This window comes from Ornithodoros turicata, chromosome 4 (assembly GCF_037126465.1).
Source record: "Ornithodoros turicata isolate Travis chromosome 4, ASM3712646v1, whole genome shotgun sequence".
Classification (NCBI taxonomy): domain Eukaryota; kingdom Metazoa; phylum Arthropoda; class Arachnida; order Ixodida; family Argasidae; genus Ornithodoros; species Ornithodoros turicata.
This window is the reverse complement of record NC_088204.1, coordinates 10,976,867-10,995,804: the sequence shown is the minus strand read 5'-3', so window position 1 is coordinate 10,995,804 and position 18,938 is coordinate 10,976,867. Positions and strand designations below refer to the sequence as shown.

The 18,938-nt window shown below is 44.0% G+C and overlaps 1 protein-coding gene across 7 annotated transcripts in view; it reads left to right on the top strand.

Annotated features, from left to right (window-relative positions):
- Window positions 1–18,938, top strand: part of LOC135391015 (gamma-aminobutyric acid type B receptor subunit 2-like) — a 351,059-nt gene that overhangs the window by 262,871 nt on the left and 69,250 nt on the right. For all 7 annotated transcript variants that reach the window (XM_064621081.1, XM_064621080.1, XM_064621079.1 and 4 more), the window contains one exon: window positions 15,109–15,276. In XM_064621081.1, the coding sequence (XP_064477151.1) occupies window positions 15,109–15,276 (168 nt within the window). The remainder of the gene's footprint in view (window positions 1–15,108; window positions 15,277–18,938) is intronic.

The window sequence follows — 18,938 nt, the reverse complement described above, 5'->3', positions numbered from 1 at the left end:
AGGTGAACAAGGTCGCGCGCGAAAGCCACGGTCTTGAGGGCATTCCGATACGGTCCCTTTAAGGAACGCGACCCTCAGTCCTGGTTTTCTTTCAATGGGAGGCAGCGAATAAGTGCCCGTTCGTGGAACCCAGCCCTCTCCTTCCGATTTGTTTCGGTTTCAGTCTGTCTACCAATGTCATGATAACGTTTCTCTGGTAGAGGTCTATTCGAACGCTTTGTATCTTACTCCCTGTGGGCGCACAATGGTTCAGCTTCATTTCAATGGCAGCATTTCTTACTTCCTTAATAAAATACTGTCATTGATTGAATATCACGTTTTATGGCAAAAAATGCCATGAAGGAACCGGAGAGAAAGCAAGAAAATATGTGGACGTGAGTAAAAAGTGACTTAAAAGTAACTTGGAACTTAACCTAAGTTACTTTGGCAAAGTTACCTGAAAAAGGAACGAGTTCCTCTGAAAGTTACCACGGCGCAAAAGTACCGAGTTAAGTTACAAGTTACCAAAAAAAAGGAACTTAGTTACAGTAACGAGTTACTTGTAACGAGTTACCTCGAACTTTGCTTCTGCCGAACGTTCCGCCAGAGCAAGAAACCTCATTCTCTTTCTGCAGAAAGCAGGCCTCGCTCAACGACCCATCTAATACTTTGCTCTCCTCGACGAACTCGTGCACCCTCACCGCATCCCCATCCTTCATCCTCCTCTATCCTCCATCCATCCATCCATCCGTCCGTCCTTTCTTTGTGTCTTGTTTTGTGTTCTCTTTTTTATGTTTTTGTTTATGTTTATGGTCTTCGGCTGGCCGCTAGACGTCGACCTCCATTGTAGACGTTCCCTTTTGTCGTTGACGTGTCCCACTACAAGTCTTGTACCTCCGTTATCCATGCCGTTTTCACCGCTTCCAGTGGTGCAAAAACGACTTCCGGTTTCACAGCAAACGCGCTCTGCGCCAACCACTATGCCGATTGATAAGTTATCGTTTCTGATTTGAGGAGAGAGAGAGGGTCGGAAACGCCTTTTCGTGGCAATTCAAATTGCTACAAAAAGGCGTACGCCTCTCGTTTTCAACAAATCAGGAAAGCGAAAGATATAATTTAGCAAGGCGACTGGTTCCGAGCGTCCTTGGTCGCGGAAGGACCGGAAGGCTTCGTGGCACCGTAAGTTGTGGCGGGGGCTTGTTTATGTTTACCCGAGAATGTCATGTATTCAACCTCAATTCCACGCGCCGTGCGCTAAATTTACAAATTGCTCAATTTCGCCACGTTTGCACTGGCTGTCCGCTCACCCCTACACTCTTAAAAATGAACTTCACCGCATAGCACGCTCTTAGCCAACCATTATCTCGAATGATATCGCTATGTGCCCTGATCTGTTCAAAGCGGTAGGCGTACGCCTTTTCTGTGACACTTATGCGGTTCATAATTGTCACAAAAATGGCGTACGCCTCCCGTTTTCAACAAATCGGGGCAGATAACGATATCATTCGAGATTATGGTTGGCTAAGAGCGTGCTATGCGGTGAAGTTCATTTTTAAGAGTGTAGCACTGTGTAGTGCGAGCTGTTCGTCAGAGTGTCCACTTCAGAAGCCCGGGATGCATACGCGACGAGCGCTGACGATAATACCGTTGTGAAAATCACTCACTAGGACTTCGCCTGGCGTGCACCTCGTATACAGGGTTTGCCACTAAGTTCACAATGCGTGCGCAAAAAGTGACATGTCAGTTTCCTATGCATGTGATCCTGAATGGGATGCTCAGGTCAGCTAAATGCGAGGATCTTGTCGTTCCAGCGTTCTTTTCAGAACGTCTTGGTTGTACTGGGGACAAGACACGAATGCTTTCCCTTTGTTCATTCAACTTATCCATTACCGAAAAGAAACAGCTATATCCGGCTGCATGGCCTTCCATTTCGTACGATATAAGAACATCCCTTTGATGTAAAGATGTACCGCGGGCATATACCTCAGAGAGGATGGCTTGAGCCAGAGTTTTCCTTATTGTTTGTGAGACGCACGGGAGATTAAAGTAAAGGTAGCGTTTCTCTTTCGGACAATGCTTTGCGTCTTTAGACGATGCTGAAGTGCGCAAGGTATTGTATGACCACACTTTCCGGCGTTGTTTGTGCATGTCCGTTGTTGTCGTAGTACGATGCTAGGAAATGCTCTTTCTGATGTCTGGTTTCTTTGTTTTCGCAAAATTCTTCCTTGCTCTTCCGGCAGATTGTCCAGATAAATCTCAGGTTACTTCCAGTCGAAGCCGGCCCAGCTTTCTCCTACTCCTTCGCGCAGTGCTCGTTCCGTCTGACCTCATCAGCCATTGCCATAGCCATAGCCATAGCCGCAGTTGCCATAGCCGCGGTAGCCTGGCGACTACAAAAATGATTCCTTGTAGAAAACACAAATATGCTACTATTTTATCTGCCACACTTACGAGGAGCAAAATCACCATCGATATGAGTCTTCATAACTTTTAAGTTGTCTCCTCGCTTCTCTTAATGTTTCCTTTTCTTCGTCTTCGTTCTTTTTTTTTTCTTTTATAACGATGCTTTGTATATAAAAGCGCGTATGAAAGTTTCCTCAACGAATTCTGTGCCACGATCGCGGACAAGCCGTGAAGTACCACATGCAGCGAATACGAGAGAAATTCTCCCGTTTGATGCAAAAACACGTACTGTGTGTATGGTACTGATGCAGAATCGGCCTACAGAGTTGGGTGAAGGCACGCATAACGCCACTGGCTAAGTAAAAACTGCCTCTTTACCGCTTCCTAATGAACCCCAAGGTTTCTTTTTATCACTGTTATTTCATCCTTTTTCGGAGAAGGAAATTGCCGTGTGATTTGCATGCCTTCTGGAATCATGGTTTGATTCCGATTGCAATTGCGCTTTTCGTTTTTTTTCCTAATTTGAGACCGGCTGGGTTCTTTTTTTTTTTTTTTCATCTTTTTTTTTCTGGTTGGTAGTGATGACGTCACGAATACCTCTCCCTCCGACTTTCGACTTCTTTGCTCAGTTTACTCGTACTAGGCGGAGTTTCAATTGTACGCTCAATGGCGTAATGAATTCTGATGTTTGCGACATCAAATGAAAATTAACGGTTTCGATGGTGTAGCGATGATGCGTGGAGTTCACGTAGCGCGATAAGGTTACTGAGGTGGAAGAGCTGTTATCAGGTAACTCGTGTTAAATGCTCTGAACTTTCTCTAGCCGTGTACATGCAAGAATGCTTCCTGCTGCACTTCACTTTGTCAAAGGGGTCAAACAGGTATCCTCCAGCCACTGGTTTCCTGCACTCAGTCATAACCCTGAACAACTGAATTATAGAAAGGTGGAAAATCCAGTGAACTGATGAAGCAATGTTAAGGAAAGAACTTCAGGACGAGAGGATTTCGAACAGAGAGCTGTTCTTCCTCCAGGCACCGTCCTCGTCGTCGGCATGGCACATATAAAGGGTCAGGGATGACGTGTTAAACGGCTCATGCGTGGGTAGGAAAAATCCAACTGGGCTTTTACGATTGAGGTGATCAACCTGCGTCTTTAAGGCGAATTGAATTGTGCCTGGCGTACCGAGGAACGCAAAAATACAAATGCAAAAAACAACACTGCAAAAACAGGAACGCTTTTGAATCTTTTGTCCTCGAATTCGTTACACGAATATAACGCGATGGACCCATGTAGTCCAGCACCCCCGGATCTTCATGTGAACTTCATATTTACTGTGCCTTATTAGAATGATGCAGTAAAGATAGATGAATTCATGAATGTCGTTTTAACACTACGTACCTCTTAAACTCAGTCCATGCCAGTATGTGACGCATGTCTTTATACTATATTTCAAAATTTGGGATAATGCGCCCTAAAAAACTGTAACCGACAACTGAGTTCATGCTCATGGTTCCAGAGGTTTCCTGTTTAATCAAAACAGCACGAATTGAATTGAATTGACTGTTTCTTTCGATAATGAACAATGGTATATATATACTGAACACGTGCAGACCTATATACAGGGTGTTTCAAAAAACGTGTCATTCGGACTTTATAAAAAAACGGGGCGACGGAAAAATACGGGCTAAAGGGCACTTGTGTGGCAACTGAATTTGCCATCTTGCAAAAATATTTTAATTTGATTTTAATTAACATAAATTGAATTTCTTTAATTGAACTCCAAAATTTCCCAAGTCAACCTAACGTTTTTTTTACAGAATTAGAGAGCCTGTAGCGAACTTAGTCAGATCCACCAAGAAATCCGCTCGATATTGCAAAGGGTACTGCCCAAAAAAAGTCCCGAAGTTCAGGCTTCAGAGTTTCGGGTATTCAACAGCGCACCAAATCAGTCGGAAAAATGCGCGGAGGGCAGGACATGTTCCTGCCCCCATGAAGCTAGAACAGTTTATCGCCGGACCGACGTGCAGCACAAGACGCGCAGATAACAAGGCAGGTGACATTCCACCATACGTTGATAAGCGGCAAACAAAAATGATTCCGCCCCTTTTTTCCCGCTCTGTGTTTTTTCGACCTTCTATCTTTCATGGGGGCAGGAGCAGTCCTCCTCTCCACGAATCTTTGCGTCTGATTTGGTGCGCCGTTGAATACCCGGAACTTGGAAGCCTCAATTTCGGGACTTTTTTTGGGCAGTTCCATTTGCAATATCGAGCAGATTTCTTAGTGGATCTGACTAAGTTCGCTACGGGCTCTCTAATTCTGTAAAAAAAACGTTAGGTTGACTTGGGAAATTTTGGAGTTCAATTAAAGAAATTAAATTTATTTTAATTAAAATCAAATGAAAATATTTTTTCAAGGTGGCAAATTCAGTTGCCACACAAATGCCGTTTACCCCGTATTTTTCCGTCGCCCCGTTTTTTTATAAAGTCCGAATGACACGTTTTTTGAAACACCCTGTATAGCAGTCTGCTAGTAGTGCACGCTTAGAAATGAACTTCACCGCATAGCACGCTCCTAGCCAACCATCATCTCGAATGATATCGTTATCTGCCCTGATTTGTTGGAAACGGGAGGCGTACGCCTTTTTGTGACAATTGTGAACAGCATAAGTGTCACATAAAAAAGGCGTACGCCTCCCGTTTTCAACAAATAAGGGAAGATAACGATATCATTTGAGATTATGGTTGACTAGGAGCGTGCTATGCGGTGAAGTTCATTTTTAAGAGTGTGGGTCTGGTACTATAATTTACATAAACAATTTCACGTGCAACAGCATGAAAACTCAGGAACAGCGAAGCATCTAAAAAGTCGAAGACTCAAGAAAAGGGCATAAACTAAAAAGAAAACTCAACAGCGAAACAACCATAAAAATCAATACGAACAACACATTTATACACCTCTTATGAAGAATACATACCTGATTAGGACGAATCTATTGGAGGCATTCAAAGCAGAGCCTAGTGAGAGTGGGTTTAAAGTTAGGCGCTCTTTTTGTGTCTAGGGGAAGAGAGTTCTATAGCTTAACTCCTTGAAATGCCACAGACCTACGACCATAAACATTATTACCTCGGTTTGGGTGGTGACAAGTTTGTAATTCGTCTATCTATTAGCACTATTTTAAAAACAAACCTAATTCGGTATTTCAAATTTTGAGTCTCTTTATTGTTTAGGATATTTAATATAACCAAGTAAACTTGTGTAGTACAAGTCTCTTTGTACCACGTCACGAACTCAACGTTTTCGTCTGGCGTTCTCATTTACATGTTGTGCAGCTGTCTACATTTATGTATTCCGTCCATGTAGATAAAGTCTCAGTGCTGTGGGTTGGTGTTTTCTTAGTCCCTTGTCGTATAGTTGTTTTTATAAGACTGCTCTGAAAGCTTTTCCCGCTTTGAATCAAGTATTACAACCCGAATTCTTAGACTTATAAGCGGCGCCAATGACAACACAGCTTTGAAAATGAGAGAACTGATGTTCTGAGGCTGGAACAACATAGAAGGGACAAATACATACCCTTCTATGTTGTTCCAGACTCAGAACATCAGTTCTCTCGTGTTCAACATTTGCCGCTTGCGTCGATCCCTGTCGTATATGAATGTGTGTATGAGTGAAAGGAGGATGAGTGAGAGAGAGAGAGTGACCGGTTTATCCCTTCAGATGACGCACTCTGGAAGTTGCTGAGAAGGCGTGTTAGCTTAGCTCAATTGGTAGAGCCCTGGACCGGTAATCCAGAAGATGTGTGTTCGAGTCCTACAGCTGGCTAACCTTTTCAGTGACTTTCATCTTTGACAGCTTTGAAATACTTCTCATTGCATTCATTTGTGAAGCTTCTTCAGTGTGCGTATTGCTTCTGCTTTTTCTTTCTGTTTTACGCCTGGTTAGAGCAGATAGGAGCATCGCTAATTCCATGTCCATTAGAGACGCAAAACGGCACTCCATCATACGGGGAACATTAAAGAAGTCCACTCTGTGATAAGGGATATCTTTGTAACTTTATTCCCTAGCAGTGTGCTATCATAGTTTACAGTTGTCTTCTACACTCTTAAAAATTAACTTCACCGCATAGCACGCCCCTAACCAACCATCATCTCGAATGATATCGTTATCTGCCCTGATTTGTAGAAAACAAGAGGCGTACGCGTTTTTTGTGACAATTATGAACAGCATAAGTGTCACAAAAAATGCGTACGACTCCCGTTTTCAACAAATCAGGACAGATAACGATATCATTAGAGATTATGGTTGGCTAGGAGCATGCTATGCGATGAAGTTCATTTCTAAGGCAGGCCATCACCACCACCGCCACCATCATTTCTAAGATTGTAGCCTAAATACATTCTGTCCGTCGCGTACACACGTGTGGACACGTGTTTTCTTTTTTTTTTCCCTTCCCCTTCTTCTTCTTCTCCTTCTTCTTCTTCTCCTTCTTCTTCTTTCTTCCCGCTTTGGAGTATATGGGAGTAGCCGAATTTGTCGAATCTCTCCCTATTATTTTTTTTTTTTCATCAACATCAAAATCAACACGTGTGGAGCACATGTATTACCTTCACCTTTTAGCGGTAAGACAAAAAGTAAACAAAAATAAACAAGGAAAGAAGCAGAAGTAACAAACAAAGAAAAGAGGACATAGCTACAAATGATTCGTCCCTTCACGAAAGTACCGCGCGTGCAAGTCAACAATAACACTGTAAGACAACGGCAAGCCCTCCACACTGTAAGAATGGATATTTGAGCGAGTTGCTGTCCCGGCTGGTCATCTGTTTGCACTCTTCGATCGTTCGTTCAACAACAACACACTTGCCGCCTTGCCGCACGCAGCTCCGACTGACAACTTCGAGGCTCCCTTCGTAGCGTAAAGTTAGGACGCACCATTTTCTCGTTAGGCAACACTGAAGCAAAGAGAAAAACCGTGAAAGTGTGGTAATTGGAAACAAATGTCTATCTGCCTTCCTTCATCAAACTTTCGTGCATGTAATCCACTTCACCGTGACACCACCTTTCACGAATAGCGCTGATTGTTTCAACATATTTAGAAAAAAAAACTGTGCGTATGTACGCTAACTTGAAATTATTGTTACGTTATTATTATTGCATCCGCAGTGTTTTCATTCTCCTCGACGTACATACAATGTGATTTCCCACTGCTTTCCGGTTGCCGAACTTGCGTTATTTTCGTTGGAGCTTTCCTGCCAGCAAAAGGATTTCTGGAAGGATTCGACTGTGTGCGTCATTAGAACTAATTGGGGATGAAGTAGCGAAGTAGTTCCCCCTGATGTACACCATGTTATAGCGCCTAGCTTCGAGACGTACGAGGCGTTCTTCACTGCCTGTACTTCCTGAACCCCGTGCGGATTGTGCGATTATGCAATGCAAATGAGTTGAAACATTCATTATCTGTAGATCCACGAATTCGTACGAAAGACGTCATGGCGCATATTTGATTTCAACTGCTAAAGGTAATCGCCGTGTTTGTCTTCTATGTGGTCGTAACGTTTCTGTCAGTTCGAACTACAGTGGAGGGTACTGTGTGCATATGTTATGCCCCTGTCACACGGCAAATTGAATGTCATTCCCAGCGAATGACATTCGCACTGAATGGCATTCATTCCGTGTCAGTCGGTGAAACCAAATGGCAATGCGTTCGAATGGCGGCATGCTTCGGGGAACTCATTCGCTTTTCGCTCTCGCACCTACTGCGTACCCTTGTCAGTAGAGAGGTACCAAAAACAACAACGATTCAATCCAGTATTTTATCGCGACAGTATTTTGACACGAAGGAAGGAAGCACTGTTTTTCGGAGAACTACCCTCGTTTCCTGTCGCCACGTTGCCAAGTGTGACGCAGATAGGCTCCCTTCTTGACTTTACTTGTGATACTTAGCCAATTGAGCGTCATCCAAAACGCAATGCTTTTGTGAAATAATCTAATGAATCTGTTATGGTTTTGGTTTGGGTTTACTGCGCCCGTGCGCACCCGATGGTGTCACGCGAGAGGGTGCTGCCTTGTTCTCGCACTTCAGTTCGTCAATCGCAACAGTAAAGACTGTCCTACTGCTACTGCCTGGGCATTCCTCATTAGCTTCGTTAGTTTCGAGAAAAATTCATACAAATATAACTATCGTACCTGCGTGTAATGCTTCATATGTTCGGCCCTGCGGTGTCTTAATTATCGACAGTGTCATGATTTGCGAATGAGTTTAGTTGAGTTAAAAAAGAATAATTTTTCTTTTTTAACTCAACTAAACTCATTCGCAAATCATGACACTGTAATGCATGATGCAATACAAGCAATGCATGATGCAATACAAGCGAATGACATTCGGTGCGACTGGCATTCGCTGGGAATGCCATTCAGTTCGCCGTGTGACAGAGGTATTACATTGCGTGTGTTACGCATTACATTGCATGTGTTACGTAACCATAAGAACAGCCAACAGGTTATGATCGAAGTGATGCAGAAACAGTGTAAACAGTTTTAGAGGGCTAAATAAACAAATAATACCAATAATAGTAACAATCGAAAAACGCTGAGAAAACACAGAACGAACAGACAAAAAGGCGTTGCGTATGGGCTAGAAACAACGTCGCCTCGATCCTGGTGGCAGAAGTATTCATTCGGTGCGTGCTAGGCAGTTCACAAAGTAAACGAAATGCTACTGTACTAGTGTTGACGTTCAGTAAATTTCCTCAAACAAAACGACGTGCCGATGCTATTTCAGTGACGGATTTGTATTTATTTGTTATTTATGTATCGATATCTGTTACTATGTATTTGTTTGTCTGTTCCGCCGGACCATTTACTCCATTTTTACTCTAGAACTGCATAACAGTCCCTGTAATTTACTTGAAATAAGTAATTATGTATTCTAGTTCGCTGTTAGTTTTTATTTCTAACAACAACAACTTTCCATACTGGTTCGCGGCTGTGTGAACTTAGTTGTCTTGTCGTTATAGATGGGTATAGTTTCGGCAGCAGAAAAATATTCTTATTGATATTTAAATACTGTAACATCGTGGGCTACTGAAAGGGTAGTCAAGTGTTTACATGATACAACAGCAACAATTAAATTATGAATGATGTTATCATGGGCGCCAACATTGCTACACTTGCTGTTGGAAGCTATAGCCGTGCTATAGTTTCCGTTGTTATAGCCGCAAGGCCTCACCACGTCAAACCGACCAGCACTTCAGCACCGAGCTGCACTTCTCATAGAAAGCGACAATTACTTTGTCTCCATGGCAACTGCAGCGGATACTAACACATTTCATGACCTTCACCGATTTATCCTAGACTGCGCTGTGGTTTAAGATACCATGGTGCCGACTTATTGGTAAGGTCAAAGTTCACCCTCATTTTAATCAAGGGGGTATTTGCACCGCGTAGACACCGCATAATGTCATCCGCTTGGTATCATGCGTTCCTAGGAGCCGTGACATGAAGCCGTCACGAAAAAAAAAAACCGGAAAGATAATCTTCTAGGGGTACCTGTTGGAAGAATGAACATATACAGTTCTTCTGCCACGCGTGCCCGCAATAATATAAAGCGTCATAACTCACGTCACGCAGCGGCAGTCCTTTGTTTCACTACGCAACAAAGCGAAGCAAAACAGAGCGTGAAAAATGAGCTTCCCGGCTGCTGCGTGAAACGGTTTACGTCAAGGTTTTAGGGGACAATTCGTTTTCAAGATGGTATTCTCTGATAATGCCAAAGCTTCGCGGTGAACCGATGGTAAATGTGCGTTGTATATGCTACCCTTTTTGTGTAATTTCTTTCGTCACGGTCTTCGTCTGTTCCTCCGAGAAAAAAAAAAAGCGTACAAGTAAGTCACAAATTTATTGTGACAATGTTGAACGAATGCCTCCGTTTAGTAATAATCCCTATTTCTAATCAATGTGTCCTAGAACCATCAGATTTTGTATTACGTTAGTTAATTGCAGTTCTTTCTTGAACAATGTAAAGATTATTTATTTGTTTCTTATGTCCACATTATAGCCACATGTTAGCATTGCGTTAACATCAATTACTCCATACGTTACCGGTTGCTTTCGGAACATTTAGAATTTTTATGAGACAATTAAGTATGAGGTTAGTATATGAAACACCATGAAGTTCATATTTGATAAGACGCAGCGCCATCATGCATACGTCCCCAATTTTCGCATCCAGTCTGTCCCTTCTACTCTACACACCCTTTAAAAACATTTAGTCCTTAATATTAATATCAGAGGAACACTCACTGAAAAAAAACTCTCCAGTAGGAGCCGCACCAATACGTGTGAATGAGACGCAATTATCTCCAGGAAGATAACCGCGCGTCCATTATATCTGTCCTTATTCACATACAGACCCGAGCCTGGCTGATGAAAGTCCTCATACAGCCAGCGAATTCCGGCCTTCCGAACACCATTACACGAAGGACGTCCGTCTGGCCCAGAGCTTGAATAGTAATGGCTAATTACAGGGGCAGAAATTCTCAATGTGGGCTATAATTTCTCGTGCCTGGGACACTGATGGCCGCCGACGCTAAGATTCCTTGTCGCGCTCGGAACACTATGTTCGCAAGAATAGTTCAGTCAGACGCTGGTTGCTGCTGGGCTCCCCGCGCGTTTTTATAATGGCCCTCTTGATGGGGGAGGGGGCAGTTTTGTGTAACAGTCGTGTAACGTACGAAAAGGTTCCGACTGTCGTTCTATAAATGGACGAGAGGGAAGTTGGGAGTTTGACTTGGAGTTGTAGAGAGCAGCGAGAGGACAGAGAGAGAGAAGGGTGTGTTAATCGGTTTCTCCGTCGCATGAACTCTTCCGGAGTTTGGAGGGCATGTAGCGCTGGAGTAAACTATGGCTCCGAAAGTCAGGAACTTACCGAAATATGCCATAATGGCCTGTAAACGGGCTCGAATTGCAACGTTGGTGTCGAGAAGTATCGACCTATAGGGGGCGACACTGTCACCTTTCTGGTGCGGATAACACGCCGGCCGATGTTCGGAGTTGATGGTCCTTTTCCGTAATTCTTGTGTATATTCACCGGAAGATCATTTGTGCCGCGATGGTACGATACTGTTGGGTTCCCCAATGCTCCACCTACTGCACTGAACTCGGAATAAACGTGTAAAAGCAGACGACGCGTCCGCACTACGGTAGTTCATCGTTTCTCCGCAGCGCGCCGACACCGTTCGATCTCGGAGCGATATTCGCTCCGAGATCGAACTATATAATCGAACGGTGTCGGCGCGTGCGGACTGCATGTTTGAACTGATTTATTCACATCCTTTCTCCTCTTTACATTCTCAGTACTACTTCTTCGAGGATACACAATAAGCTATACACTGACAGTCTCCCATATGACCCCCCAATAATGCCACGTAATTCCTTTCAAGGATAAATTACGCACTCTAAAGCCTGTCGTAACTGTCGTGTCTAAAGTCGTACCTTATATCAATCTGTACCCGATAAATATAAGGTGCACCAGTGAATATTCCCACTGCATTATAAGGTACAGGTCTCAACAAAGTCGACCGCCTCGTATATTATAAGGTACAAGGGAATTTATAAGGCACATGGTCATGTTAGGAGGCACAGTGTGTGTGTGTGTGTGTGTACCGTATAAAACCGTACCTCTTATAGGCGTAACTTTGGTTGTACCTGGTAAGGACTGTACCTTCCTGTACCGTATAAAATAAAAGGTACAGTTCTACAAAATTCCACCTCCTAAAGGAGGTCTTTAAGAGGTACAGCGTCTAGAGTGGCAACAGGATCGACAACGGCAACCAAAATAAAAGGACAATTTGGTCCGTGTTCTGGTCCATGTTTTCAGAAGCTTAAAGCGAGACGCGACCCTTCCTAAACGCCACACGCCAACGTGACGCCTTCGATAAAGGAAGTGTTCGCCGTCGCTAATGCCTTAGCAGACTCTTGGTATTGTGGACATTTCCAGACAGAAAAGCCCCTATGGTATAACAATATTCTCCTGATCTTTCTGAACATTGAAGGTTCGCTACACGTGAGAAAATCTAAGACAGAGCGGGCCAGTTTCTTCTTTCCCTCCTTCTTATCTAACTCTCTTTCAAGACCGACCCCACAAGGAGACGCCTATCCGTTCTCCTACCAAACTCCTGTTCCTATCCTCACCATCCCACGCATCGCTTCTCCGCGAACTAAGCCTATCAGTGTGCAGACGGGGCCGACGCCACGATCGGACTAATCAACTTCCCCGCACGTCAATATCACCAACGCCTCAAGTCGCCGTGCAGGAGAACATGCCAGAACTACACGCAGCAATCCGTTTCGTACGGTCTGATCGGATGCCTAAGACGTCTGGACACCGAATGGACAACTGAAGAATGAAAGAGACGGAGGGGTGGAGGTGCAGCTGTTTCTCCAACCGACATTGGGTGCCCATCGTGCCGCATTAGAACACCCGCCTCTCCACGGCTCCAATACATCCTGATAAGGAGGCAGAGCCAATTTCAGGTCGATCAACGCTCGATTTCCCTTCAACGCGCTCGGGCCACCGCTACTAGCCCGCTGGCGCCACCATCGCTAGTCAGGCTCCGTGCCGTTCGTCTACCACTGAGTGTCTGACATTTTTACGACACCGCTCGTTTCGATAACGAAGCTGATGTTTTCATGCTGTGGAGATGGAACAGAAAATAAAGGAGGTTCGAGATAAAGGTGGAAAGTTAATGTTAGAGTCGATTGGCGCCCGGATTATCTAACTTTCCAGGGACGTGCGTGCTGCCCTCTAGTGGCGAGAGACGGGCAACATTTAATGGCGCCCGCCGTTAGTGGCGTTGGCGCCGCCGTTTTTCGCTGGGGATCCTTTTGTTGCGAAGTGTCTTTTCGGGGGGTCTTTTGTGCATCTCGGCGAGGGAATTCATTTGTTGTCGGTGGTGGTCGGAATTGTAATATGGGATGTCATCGAAGTTTTCCTCTTCCTTCCCTTTGGGGAAGGGCAGAGGAATGACTCGAATGCAAGCACGAGATAGCATTATTGTGCCAAGTTTTGGAGAGAAAAGATAGAAAAGAGATCGTAGGCAGAAAACGAAGTGACTAGGTGAAGTGATCTGCGTGAGATGATTTTGGTAGTGGGAGTTGAGGGGAGGGGAGGGTAGGGTTCGGCTAGTTGAGCTTGAAGGTTATAAAGAAAAATGGAGGAATTGAATTCGTCACCCGACGAATTCTGCTACTCCTATGGTGAACCCCTCAATTAATAAACTTCACAAAAAGGGGGGAAAGAGTGAGAGTAAAAGATCACCCCTCTCCCCGATCTGCATATGCACGTGCATATCTGCATCCCCTAGAAGCGCACGGATTAGCGACAAGCTAAAACTGGAACAAGGAACCCGACGTCACATGCCTAGCATGCGGTCCTGAAAGACTGTTAGAATATCACAGCGTTGTTGTGGCGCAAATGGTCAAACTGTTGAAAGCGCAAACCGTAAAGTGCGCTCACAGAGGTGGGGTTTTGGCACAATATAATTTTATCAATATATTTAATATATTTTATTTATTTATGTTATTTTATCTTAATGTGTTTTTACATATTATATTAATATATAATATTTATATGTTATTAAATTATTTAAATTATAAATATTATTTATAATCTGTATTAAGAGTTACCATGAATGGTGGATGACTTGTTTCCCTATCTGGTAGCTGTGCCTTTCCTTATGTACATAAAAAGTGCATTTCGCAACAAACGTCTCAAGAAGTTTATCGCACGATTTGTTCTACGTTGTGTAATCCGGCTGACATATGTGTTACTACCCTATCTATTTTGAACGGTGACTTTATTATACACAAACCAACACAGAAATAGCAAAACAAAACATCAAGAAGATAAGGCAAACACCGGGAAAGTTTAGGAATGTCAAAAAAGTCAAAAGTATAATGTATAGTCTTAGTATAGTCTTAGTATAGGATATATAGTCTTCACCAGTAGTATAATCTTCACCAGCTCGCTTGCTTCCTAGCCATTTTTTCAAAGTCAAAAGTGTTAATGTGATCGCGCATTAATATTAAGAAGGGAAGGTGTAAAAGAGGAATAAGGCGAAAAAATGTCAACATCATGGTTATGGCTAAGTGCGTTCATATTGTGCAATAAACGGGGTACCGGAGCACAGTTATTTTCAATATTAACATGGAAAACAGGATGTGTTCTCAGATTGCCTAAGGGAAGATGAATGGGCACCAAAGATAACAAGTCAGAGCAGTCAATGATACCGTGTACAAACTTGTAGAGAAAATGACAATCGCGTAATGCTCTACGGTGAGATAAGGTGGGTAGGTTAAGTTTATGAATGTGATCATAATTGTAGTACATTGTTTCACCAAAGTGACGGGCATGTAGTATAGATATGAATTGTCGCTGGAATCAAGTATATGTTCTGCGATATAAGTAACATGTTTACATAAATCGAAGATATCGTACACCATCATAAGTGGATATTTTTAAATAAAATGCAACTGCAACAACAAATAGTATGATGACAGTGGCATGTGGTGCAGTACGACATCACATCGTTACATCATGTGACCCATCTGATGCGTGCGTGAAAATGCACATCCACACACCTTCCTCTTTGATGTTCTCCTTCCTGTATCCGTGCATTAAGTATATGAGGAGACCTCTCCTATAATTGCGTTCTCTTTTTATATCTCTTTAGCTGACTTACGCTGATACTCACCCGATGTACACCCTGGAGAACTATCCAAACTTCTTTCGGGTGGTTCCGTCCGAGTCTGTCTTCAATCCTGGACGCTTGGCGCTGCTCAAGTACTTCAACTGGAAACGCGTGGGCACACTCTATCAGACCAGCCCTAGATACTCTCTCGTAAGTATATCATCAATCTTTTTGTCAGTCAACAGGAAACGTCTACGCTACATTTGTCCCTCTCTCGATTTATTTGCCTATAAGGCAATCAGCATAAAAGGGCCTAAGAGCCTCGAACAAGTTTCCGGACGGGGTTAGGAGTTAATGCGAGTCTAATAAGTATAGTAATAGAAACGTTACGAAATACGCATGTTCCAAAATAATCGCATGTCGCACTTTGTGTCGGTAAAGTTCATATTACAGTCTAAGGGGGAAAAAAATGAGTAAAACTGGCAGTAATTGCAGCTTCGAGTACCCTAGATTGGAATTTTCTCTCCATTTTAGTCCCCTGGTCCTGAAATTTACTCCCCAGGACTGCAAATAGTGACTGATCTTCTCAGGTGGTCTCGTGTGCAACAGTCTGCGTAAATATGTGCTCTTCGTGAATTTGACGGAATAACGTTATATAGCTTAGCTCTAACTTAGCAATTTTCCACCCACACAGAGGAAGAAATAGTTAGCGCTTCTTTCTTGCGAAATTGTGCCCTACGAATGTTGCAAGATTTTATATCTAAAAAGGACTAAATTACTCCTTTTCATTTTCCTTAGAGTGTAGGCAACAGGAACCGGGATCAAAAGTAACTTCTCCCTATTTTCAGATAGTCTATCCAATCCAATCCAATCTATCTCCAGAGAGTTCGTCTGATTAGAGGGGAGGGGGGGGGCAAGCTCAAAAGTGTAGAACGATTTCGACAGCGCGGTTCTCGTTTTGAAATTGCGCAAATGACATGTGGCGCAGTACTGACGTCATGTAACCATCACGTGACCGTCCGTGAGAAAAATTCCGAAGCCGGTCCTGAGTAGGTATCCCATGATATACTTGGCCGCTGCATACAGTCAGTTGACTTTCCAATTAAGGTGATGTCATTAAATGATGACCAAACATCGTCTTCTAAATCTAGTGGTAATTTTAAAGGCAGCGCATAACACCGGAAAATATTTATGTTAATTCTCTCCTTTTAAATAGATTGAAAGGCTGACGATAGATGACGTTGGCGTTTCAGTTTCGTCAGTGTCTTTCGTCTCACAATACGTCTGTCCTCTTCTGTGTCACCGAGCCCGAGGGCCTTACCTCATCCTTTCTAATATAAGAACCAATATTGAAAAGAAACTGAAGCCACAAAGAAAGCCAAAGAAAGCTTAACAGAACGGCTATCGACCGATCCACATAGAAGTGAACCTCTGTAACATCCCCATTCCCATCTTCATCGCGGGGGAATATTTCTTGATGAGTTTCAGGAACGGAGGCTCGCTTAGTAAGTTAGTATGCAAAGAAAATATCCGCGGGTGGACATTACAGTCGATTGCGTGCTAGTCTGGTTTCTGAAAGATATGCTAATGACCAGGGAGTTTCATCAGGGGCTGCATAATGTAATGGGCCAGAATAAAAGTAACAAAACGGGAACGCGGATACCTTTTAAATCCACCCTTTTTGACCGTAGCTTCATATTGATTTCCTTCAGCACTTCATTCAGGCGTCGTTTCTTTATGTACTTATTAATTTAATTAATGGCTCGAATTCAAATTACGTTGGTCACTTGCCCGGCTTATTTTCTTGCCACGTTGACCGCTCGAATAATACTCTAGCACACGGCAAACTTAATGCATTAAACGGAATAGCAGTAACTTCACCTCCTAGCCAACCATCATCTCGAATGACATCATCTCGAACCCTGATTTCTTGAAAACGGGAGGCGTACGCCTTTTTTGTGACACTTATGCTGTTCATAGTTGTCACAAAAAAGGCGTACGCCTCCCGTTTTCAACAAATCAAGGCAGATAACGATATCATTTGAGATCATGGTTGGCTCTGAGCGTGCTATGCGGTGAAGTTCACTTTTAAGAGTGTAGCTAGGTTATCAAATGCCCACTTACAAGCATTGTTTCCCTTTCCACTGTTTCCCATTGTTTCTGTTTCTCAATCCGACCGCCCGAACTCACTTCCAAAACTCGCAGCTTTTCCCGTAGATCTTGCGTTTCTTTTTTCTTTCATTATCCACTTTTATTATTGTTAGCGCTTCCTTGCTTTCCGATTGGCTGGAGTTTTCTTGATTGGCTCCCGATGATAATTTGTTTGTCAAGTTGATCCATTTCTGCTTTGCTCCTTTGTTTGGATTCCTGCCAACTGGATCTACCCTAATGGGTATTTGCGCTCGAATGTGTGTGACCCCCGGCTTGCTGCCTCAGTGCGCGGTGGAGGCATATGTATCGTGATCTTTCTTTCCTTCTTTTTCCTTTTCTCGAGAACCTTTTGTGCTTCGCGCTTTGTTCAGTTTGGTTGCGCTTCGGTGGAGAAAACGAGAAACTGATTTATTTTGTTTTCGTTGTCGGAGTTCGAGATTCAGGGATAATTGTTCGTTTCTGCCTGAATGATTGTGACTTCTGGGAAGGTTGGGGGGGGGGGGGGGGGGGAGCCTCCGTTCCTGCAGCGACTGTAAGAAGCAGTTCCGTTGTACGAGTGCAAGATACAGACAGGCCGTGTTTTCGCCTGCGACTGGGAACCGGTACATTTTTACCGGCACCGGATCCAGTATTGTGTTTTGACGCGTGCTACATATACTTTGCTAAAGAGACCTTTTTACAAAAGCAAGCGCAACATATTGGCATCGGAGCGGAACACCAGTTGTTTAGGGAAAAATCTTCACGGGAACAGCACCACAAAGGGTACCACACACACCACAAAGGGTACTGCCCCGATGACCGTTCTATAGGCCGCGCATAGACCATTCACACAGACTGGCACGCGCCAGACAAATGTCGGCACAGTTCCCCCTGAAGTCGGCCCAGGAAGCATACTAATCCCCCTGCCCCCCACCCCTTCCTGCTGTCCTCTCTGCATCTGTCCACATCTGTATGTCGCTCATAGCCGCAGTTGCTTCGCGGCGCTAACACGGAATAGACAAATTGTACAATTGTATGGAATTGTACAAAGATGCGGGCGCCACCAAGTGGGCCTCCATATTTTTCTTTTCTAATTCCAACTCCAACTCCAAACAAGCGCGCGGCGCAAAGTGGCATGGGAACTTTGAGGGACAATGCTCTGCCGTCTGCTTCGGTTATGGTTTACCTCGGCTGCCGCTGCTGCTGCGCATACCAAGAATGTTGTTGTTGTTGTTCTTCTTCCACCTCCGCCTCTGGTCGTCTCGTAATGCTGTGAGGCGCTCACAGGTGGCGCTTGCTTTTGTAAAAAAAGGTCTTTTAAAAGGTGTATTTATCGCTTGCGGTGCTGTTCCCGGGAAGATTTTTTTCTTTAAATCCTTTTTAAAAACAGACTTTAGGGGAAAGTGAAGCGTCCGCAGCGTGCTGCCCCGACGACGGTGTTATTCGCCGCGCGTTCAAGGACACGGCCCACCCGGGGGCCGACCGCGTTATCAAGGGGCCCTTCTCTTAAATATGAATCGTAGTATTGGCTACTGTAGGATGGGACAAGCGAAAGCTTGCACCATCCTACAGTAGGCAATACGATTAATGAAGGACCGGCTCCCGTTTGCCTCCCTCCACCGCGTACGCGGAGTAGAAAGGAGACCTTGCACGCAAGGGCTCACGGGAACTTAGAGGGCCTTAGAGCATCACAAGACGTCCAGAGGCGGAGGTAGAAGAAGAACAACATTCCCTGTGTGAGC